Genomic DNA, 9,060 nt, shown 5'->3' on the forward strand with positions numbered 1-9,060 from the left:
AAGAAATAAATGGAAAGGAAGCCCTGGAAACGGAGTTAAGAGGACAGATAGCAGCAGAATCAGATACTGGGCCAGCATGATCAGAAAAAGAAAGTCACCAGACAACAAAGGTAGAAAAAAATCATTGTATTTTCATTTTAGTGTTTGGAATATGTCCACTTTGAGAATTTACATCTGCTATCTTATTTTGCAATGTATAGCAATTTGTTTCTAAGAATATTGCTGACAATTCCTGTCAGTGTGGCAAGTGGTGAGCGATCATTTTCACGGTGGGGGGTAGGGCCGCCGCCGCCAACCCTAGGCACGGCCCTGTCTGTATAAATCTTTTATCCAATTCCCTCTTCTAGAATCACTTGTGTCATCTATCTCCATGACTTTTTCCCCTTCCCCTATTCTCTGTCCCCCCCTCCCTTCTCAGTCCCCATCACTAAGATCTTTTTCCCTCTAAAAGGGTACAAATAGACTGGGCACATAAGAAGTCACAGAAAATGACTTTTTTTTCCCCTAACAGAACAAATTAATAAAACATGTACATGTATAGAAATGTGCAGAGAAATGCTATAGTTTATTAAAATTCTGCTGCAGAATACTGGAGATTGTACCCCTACCTCACACTTGCTCAAAAATATATAATTTTCTGGTATTGCTGACCTTGTGGATAATTCCTGTGTATCGTTATTATGCATTTAATGAATTTATCTTTGCCTAGCTCTTAAATTAGATTGTTGAGTAAACTTTCAAACTGTTTGTCTTTGTGCATTCATTTGTTCCTAGGTAAAAGTATTGGGTTTACTACTAGAGCACTAATTTCGGAAATAGCTCCCCTCAGAAACCTATTCACAGAGGGCTAAATGAAGAAATGGTCTTTTATGAAACTGGCCATCCTGAATACAGATGAAAGTATTCACATGTAGAGAAAAAGTAGACAATAATCAGACAAAGGGTAGTAATTAAACAAACTTTATTGGGTTTTTAGAGGTAAGTAAATCAAGAAAAAAAGAGGATAAAATAAAACAATCAAGTCAAGGCATCAAGGTGCATATTTCTACATAACTGGAAGTCATAGTACAAGCCTATGTTATAAATGCAGAGCTGCCAAGTTACCCATTCTAGGAGGGAGAATTTTTGGCTGGTCATGAATTTTGCCAACCTCATCCTGGTGCATTACAGGACCTGCAGCACTGATTTCAATGGACAGAATCATGGACTACAAATACTACACTGTTGTGGAATGAAAGTTTTAAACTAGGACCGGCTAAAAAGTCTACCTCCTGGAATGGGTAACTTGGCAGCTCTGTGAACATATATGGACACCACGTCATCTTTATAAAATATGTAATAATCAACCTTTTTGACATCCCATATAGGCATTCTCCTCTGAAATTACCACCCATACTTTTTACTCACTGTTGAAATGTGTACAGCATTTTAATAATTCTGGGAGAAAATAGTTCTTCTGGTTGTTTTCCATAATGTTTCTTTCAGTTCCTTATTTCTCAAACTATAAATCAGGGGGTTGAGCAGTGGTATTACAGTTATATACACTACAGTAAGCAGTTTGTTAAGATCCATGGAGTAAGCAGACTTGGGTCTCATATACACACCTAAAGAGGTCCCATAAAATAATAGAACGACAGTGAGGTGAGAGGAACAGGTAGAAAAGGCCTTTTGTCTACCCTTAGCAGAGTGCATTTTTAATATGGCAGAAATAATGTACACATATGATATAATTGTTAATATAAGTGGGGTAAAACCTAAAAGTGAACCTTCAATATAAGTTAAAGTTTCAATGACATAGGTCCCTGAACATGACAGACTCATCAATGCTGTCGCATCACAGAAGAGATTGTTAATTTTATTGGAGCTACAGAAAAATGACTGTGATATTAAAGTAACGTAAGAGACTGGCATTAGAAATGCAATTATCCATGAAGCAATGGCTAGAATAATGCTGACTTTCTTGTTCATGATAATGGTATAATGCAAGGGTTTGCAGATTGCAACATAGCGATCATAAGCCATAGCAGTGAGAAGGTAGAACTCAACATCTGTGCAGACCAGGAACAGGTACATCTGTATCATACACTGCATGAAAGAGATGGTCTTATTCTGTGCTATGAGCACTGCTAACAATTTAGGCATTGTGACAGTCACATAACAGATTTCGAGGAAGGACAAGTTGCAGAGGAAGAAGAACATGGGGCTATGCAGATGGGAATCAGAGCACACTGTGAATATAATAAGAAGGTTCCCTGTCAAGCACATCAGATAAATAATCAAAAACAGAATAAAAAGGAAGAGCTGCATCTCAGGGAACTCATAGAATCCCAGAATGATGAATTCTGTAACCTTGGTGTGATTCATCTTTTCTATTTCTCCCATTCTCATAGCTGTTGGAATAAGAAAGACAAAACAGAAAATTAAAACAAATATATCTAAAGGCTTGACATTATAGTAGGACGTCTATGTAGGAAGTTCAAAAAGTTGCCTAGTTTAAGTCTATTTGTTAGTGGAGGAGTGGCCTAGTGGTTAGGGTGGTGGACTTTGGTCCTGGGGAACTGGGTTCAATTCCCACTTCCGGCACAGGCAGCTCCTTGTGACTCCAGGCAAGTCACTTAACCCTCCATTGCCCCAGGTACAAATAAGTATGTAAGCTGCAATGAGCCTGCCATGAATGGGAAAGCGTGGGGTACAAATGTAACAAAAAAAAGATGATATAGAGGGCCATAATTGAACTGGGGCGCCCATCTATAAGGGCGCCCATCTCTAGGGCCAGCCCCGTAAAGAAGCGTACCTGACAGTATTATCGAAACAAGATGGGCAGCCATCTTTCATTTTGATAATACAGTTGGGGACAGCCAAATCTCAACATTTGGGCAGCCCGTAGAGATGGCCGACATTGGTTTTCGCCAATAATGGAAACTAATGGCGGCCATCTCAAAACCGGACAAATCCAAGGCATTTGGTCATGGGAGGAGCCAGCATTTGTAGTGCACTGGTCCCCCTCACATGCCAGGACACCAACCGGGCACCCTAGGGGGCACTGCAGTGAACTTCAGAAAATGCTCCCAGTTGCATAGCTCCCTTACCTTGTGTGCTGAGCCCCACAACCCCCCCCCAAAAACCCACTCCCCACAACTGTGCACCACTACCATAGCCCTAAAGGGTGAAGGGGGGCACCTAGATGTGGGTACAGTGGGTTTCAGGTGGGTTTTGGAGGGCTCACATTTATGACCACAAGTGTAACAGGTAGGGGGGATGGGCCTGGGTCCGCCTGCCTGAAGTGCACTGCAGTACCCACTAAAAACTGCTCCAGGGACCTGCATAGTGCTGTGATGGAGCTGAGTATGACATTTGAGGCTGGCATAGAGGCTGGGCAAAAAATGTTTTTCAATTTTTTAGGGGGGGGGGATGGGTGGGAGGGGGTTGTGACCACTGGGGGAGTAAGGGGAGGTGATCCCCAATTCCCTCCGGCGGTCATCTGGTCAGTTCGGACACTTTTTCAAGGCTTGGTCGTGAACAAAAAGGGACCAAGTAAAGTCGGCAAAATGCTCGTCAGGGCCAGCCTTCTTTTTTCCATTATCGGCAAAAGACGGCCATCTGTTAACCACGCCCACATCCCGCCTTCGGTACACTTCCGACACGCCGGCCCTGTGACGGAAAACAGTTGAAGCCGGCCAAAATCGGATTTTGATTATGCCAATTTGGCTGCCATTAGGAGAAGGCCGGCCATCTCCCGATTTGTGTCAGAAGATGGCCGCCCTTCTCCTTCGAAAATAAGCAGGATAGAAACCTATATGCCTTTACTAAATAGGCTCCCTAGATCCAGTCACAATACACAAATTTACAAGTACTCCAAAGAAGGTGTAAATGTGAGTGTGCTTTCTGAGGTAATTCTATAAAGCAGGCACTAACGATTATATTCAGATTATGCATACAAATAATTAGAATAAAGACATACATGCACATACATGTACATATAATTGTTTAAACCCCAGAATGTTGCCTAACGGGATCTTTTACTAAAGGTTAGCTCGAGGTATCTGCAGCAGGGCCTACGGGAATTAAATGGGACCTGCTAAGTGATTCTGTAAATATATGATTACATTTCATACTATCCACCTGATGTTCAAAAATATTTAACTGACCAGAAATGGCTGCTGACTGGTTAAATAATGTTCCGGCATCTAACCACAAATATTAAGAGCGTGATAACCAGTTACCTCCGCTGAATATTCGTGGTCAGTGCTGAAAAGTTAACCAGCTATATTGCATGATAACCGGCAATATTCAGCACTGACCTATCTTTCCCTGCTATCAACTTAATTAACCAATGCTGAATATTCATTTAGGCCAGTGATTCCCAAACCTGATCCTTGAGGCACCCTAGCTAGTGTTTTCAGCATATACACAATGAATATTCGTGAGATAGATTTACATGCAGTGGAGGCAGTGCATACAAATGTTTCTCATGAATATTCATTGTGGTTATCCTCAAAACCTGACTGGATGAGGTGCCTCCAGGACCAGGTTTGGGAAACACTGATTTAGCCGGTTAAGTTAAAACAGGACAAAAATGAATATTTAATGCTGGTCACTGAAAATGGCCCAGCATTGAGCAGCAGGTTTGTAAGCTGCCTCCTGCCAGCTGAATATTGGCCCCTGTGCATTTGACAGGCATATATATGGATAGAGTATGGGAATTCACACTTGTACACATAATTTATAGAATACTGTAAGTTGTGCACATATCTCTGGCTCTGTGGCTTGCGTACATACTCATTCACCTGTTCTGCTAGTATTCTATAAAGGAAATTAAGCACAAATTTTCTTCTCAGAGCAGGTCGCATTTATCCCCATGTTGTAATTTCCATGTAAAGTAACACAGCCCTCATTCATTGTTAGCTGGTGAATGGTGCTGTGGTAATTTATATGGAAGTTACAACACAGGATTAATGCAACCTGCTCTGAGAAGGAGGGGTCGATATGTGCTGGCTCCTGATGAAGCCCTAAATGGCCTAGAGAGCCTTTCCCATAAGATAAGTGTTGTACTTGCTTAGCAGACCTCTATATATTTATTTATTTATGGTTCATTTGTATCCCACATTTTCCCACGCATGCAGGCACAATGTGGCACAATATACTAACAGGGTTTGAAAATTGAGAATGGAATGAAAAAACTGTAAAGTTTTCAGGGTTTATTTGAATATGATTTGAGAAATACGGGTGGTTTTGATCTGTGGAAGTATGGGCACGTGTTTTAGGGGCACACCGGGCAATTTTTTTTAACATGGCATGGAAAAAGGGCATTTTTTAATGAGCCGGAAAATGGGCATGCGCTAAAATTAAAACTAGCATGAGCCTATTTATGGCCTGAGCCCTTACCGCCACCTATTGACGTAGCAGTAAGGGCTCATACACTACCTGCGCAGTAACCATGCAGCACACACCAACATGGCCATGCTGCTGATTATTGCCAGGAATGCCGCTTGGGGTAGAAAATAGAAAATGATGTGCTACCACAGGAATGAGTGTGCATCAACTTCAAAATTACTACCAGGTGGGCACTCTATCCCAGCAGTGGTGCCTATTTGGCACACACTACCAGCGCGTTAGCCCTACCGCTGCTTTGTAAAAGGGCCCCATAGTTTGCGACTCCAAAGGTGGTGTGGTCACGGGAGAGGCACGGGTGGGTCAAGGATGTTCCAAGAATTTCAGGCACTGTTACAGAATACCTGCATTTGTGCGTCTCACAACCATTAATTGAGCGTGAGCATTTACACCAGTCTTTGACAAATGTAAATACTCACAGTTAAAGTTAGGTGTGGAACAGCCTTTATAGAATTTACGCATAGCATGGGTCATCCCGGCACCTAAATTTGGGCGACCTACACAGAATTCCCCAGCTTGCATTTAATTTCCTCAAGTACAACTTAAATTGTGAGTCTGCTTTGGCAGAGAAAAAAAACTATTGGGCACTTTTACTAAAGTGTGGTAAATTTTGCCTTTACTGTACAGTTAACTCAAAATTTACCATGCAGTAAGTGCAAAGCTTGTGCAGTAAATGCACCCACTAAAAACTGATCCAGTGACTTGCATACTGCTGTCACGGAGCTGGGTATGACATTTCAGGCTGGCATAGAGGCTGGCAAAAAAGATTTTTTTTTGGGTGGGAGGGGGTTGGTGACCACTGGGGGAGTAAGGGGAGGTGATCCCGATTCCCTCCGGTGGTCATTTGGTCAGTTGGGGCTCCTCTTTGAAGATTGGTCATGAAAAAAAAGGGACCAAGTAATGCCGGCAAAATGCTCGTCAAGCCTGGCTTTTTTTCCCCATTATCGGGCGATAAAGAAAAGCAAAAAAAAAGAAACAGTTTAATTAACATTAACAATGCAAGTATAATAATCCATTAGTTATTGCTGTAGACCATCTAGATTAATTTGTATCTGTTTTTTGATATTTAAAATTGTAGCATATTGTTTTAGATTTAGTATTATCTAGGAACATGTCCATTTTTTTACAATAATGTAAGCCACAATAATCCATTTATTACTTGCACATAGAAATACTGTCTGTAATCTAATGTAATGTAATCATGGGATAAGGAAAGTGGTGAGGAGGATAAACAAGTTAGAAATAAAGTCTCAAACAGAGGAGGAAGATGAACTATTGTCCAGGAGAGACCATATTTCATGGAAAGAGGTTAAATGACCTCTATTGAAAGGTCTGCCTCCTCATATTTCCTATATGCACATAAACAGGCTTATTTTCGAAAGAGAAGGGCGCCCATCTTTTGACACAAATCGCAAGATGGGCGTCCTTCTCCCAGGGTCGCCCAAATTGGCATAATCGAAAGCCGATTTTGGGCATCTTAAACTGCTTTCCATCGCAGGGACGACCAAAGTTCATGGGGGTGTGTCAGAAGCATAGCGAAGGCGGGACTGGGGCGTGCTTAACACATGGGCATCCTCGACCGATAATGGAAAAAAGAAGGGTGTCCCTGACGAGCACTTGGCCGACTTTACTTGGTACATTTTTTCTTGCGACCAAGCCTCAAAAAGGTGACCAAACTGACCAGATGACCACCGGAGGGAATTGAGGATGACCTCTCCTCACTCCTCCAGTGGTCACTAACCCCCTCCCATCCTAAAAAAAAAAAACTTTCAAAATATTTTTTGCCAGCCTCAAATGTCATACCCAGCTCCCTGACAGCAGTATGCATGTCCCTGGAGCAGTTTTAGTGGGTGCAGTGCACTTCAGGCAGGCGGACCCAGGCCCATCCCCCCTACCTGTTACACTTGTAGTGGTAAATGTGAGCCCTTCAAAACCCACCACAAACCCACCGTACCCACATCTAGGTGCCCCCTTCACCCCTTAGAGCTATGGTAGTGTTGTACAGTTGTGGGGAGTGGGTTTTGGAGGGCTTTAGGGGTTCAGCACCCAAGGGTGCCTGGTTGGTGTCCTGGCATGTGAGGGGGACCAGTGCACTATGAATGCTGGCTCCTCCCATGAACAAATGGCTTGGATTTGGTTGTTTCTGAGATGGGTGTCCTCGGTTTCCATTATCGCCGAAAACCGGGGATGACCATCTCTAAGGACGACCATCTGTAAGGTCGACCTTTATTTCAGGTTTTGGGCGTCCCCGACCATATTATTGAAACGAAAGATGACCGTCCATCTTGTTTCGATAATACAAGTTTTCCTGCCCCTTCGCGGGGATGTCCTGTGAGGATATCCTCAGGAAAATTTGGGTGCCCCATTCAATTATGCCCCTCCACGTGTTCCATCATTCATGTCATGAAGCATTCAGATTATTTTTCCAGTTTAAAACAACAATATGAATGGCTAAAATAAGCATTATAATAAACACTTTCTCATATTTTAGATTAACTGAAATGCCTGAAGATGAAAAACATAGCACAATATACTAATTTTATAAGGCAGCTGGTTTGTAATGGAGAAGATTATTGAGATTTTTTTCCCAAATTTGGGAACAGTAGGAGTTTAAATTGATACAATGAAAGATAGTATGGAACAGACTGTTAGATTCCTTTTGGCATGACCTGCACTGAGCTGATAGTATTTGTGGCAATTTTGCCAATTTAACTGGTGTCCAGTATGCTTTGTGTATAATAAAGTATAAGGACTGAATAAAAGAATGTATGCTTATGGTCCGAACACATGCTAATCATTAGTGTGTGCTAAAAACACTAGTGCACCTATGTAAAAGGACCCCTTGGTTAGGTTGGAGGCCAAAGCGTTGACATATTTCCTGAAAAGAAACTGGATTACCATTTGAAATCAATTGAGGACAAGACCTAATATTAGCAGAACACCATATTTTTCTTATCTTAGAGGAAAGTTTAAATTGAAATGAGGAATTACCAACACTATCTGACCATTTATAATTTAAGAAAGTCATTACCTTGTTGATAGTGTGTGAGGTGAGTTTCAGAATGCATAAATCATTGAAACAGTGAAATTGTTCATAGATGGGAGGAGGTTCAATGGGGCAGGATGAATTGCAGACTTTCAAACATTACCTATCTAGGAACATTAGAATCAAGATCAGAGTAATACCAATATTTAACCTTAGACATTTGGAATGCGGTATGGTAATTTTTAAAATCGGGAGGGATTAAGTCCCTCAAATCTATGGGGTAATTTTAATTTTTCCAACACTATATGGGGAGTAGAGGAACACTATATAAATTTAAAGATTAGCACATCAAGGAGCCCTTTTACAAAGGCACTTTAGGCTCTATATACGCCCAAATGAGACTACCTCCAGATACTGCGCCCACCATTGGTAATTTTAGATTTGGTGTGCACCCATAATGCTCTAATGATTTATTTATTTATTTCTTCCCACAAGGGCCGTTTCCGGCAGTAATCGGCAGTTAGCATGCGCTGACTGGTCACTGTGCATGTAGCACGTGAGCCCTTACTGCTAGATCAATGGGTGGTGTTAAGGGCTTAGGCCGGTTTTAGATGCATGCTAGTTTCAGTTTTATCACCTGCCCTTTTTCCATCCCATTAAAAATAAAATCTTATTTGCAGATG

The 9,060-nt window shown here is 41.8% G+C and overlaps 1 protein-coding gene across 1 annotated transcript; it reads right to left on the reverse strand.

Annotated features, from left to right (window-relative positions):
- Nucleotides 1-1,428: 1,428 nt before the first annotated feature.
- On the reverse strand, nucleotides 1,429-2,382 carry LOC115475015 (olfactory receptor 1019-like). Its single transcript, XM_030210754.1, has one exon. It carries the CDS (start codon nucleotides 2,380-2,382, stop codon nucleotides 1,429-1,431), a length of 954 nt encoding a protein of 317 aa, XP_030066614.1.
- Nucleotides 2,383-9,060: the final 6,678 nt, after the last annotated feature.

The sequence above is a fragment of the Microcaecilia unicolor genome, chromosome 7 (assembly GCF_901765095.1).
Source record: "Microcaecilia unicolor chromosome 7, aMicUni1.1, whole genome shotgun sequence".
NCBI classification, from domain to species: Eukaryota; Metazoa; Chordata; class Amphibia; order Gymnophiona; family Siphonopidae; genus Microcaecilia; species Microcaecilia unicolor.

Excerpts from the sequence above, each read along its gene's own strand:
- LOC115475015 (XM_030210754.1), bottom strand. The coding sequence starts at position 2,382 with ATGGGAGAAATAGAAAAGATGAATCACACCAAGGTTACAGAATTCATC.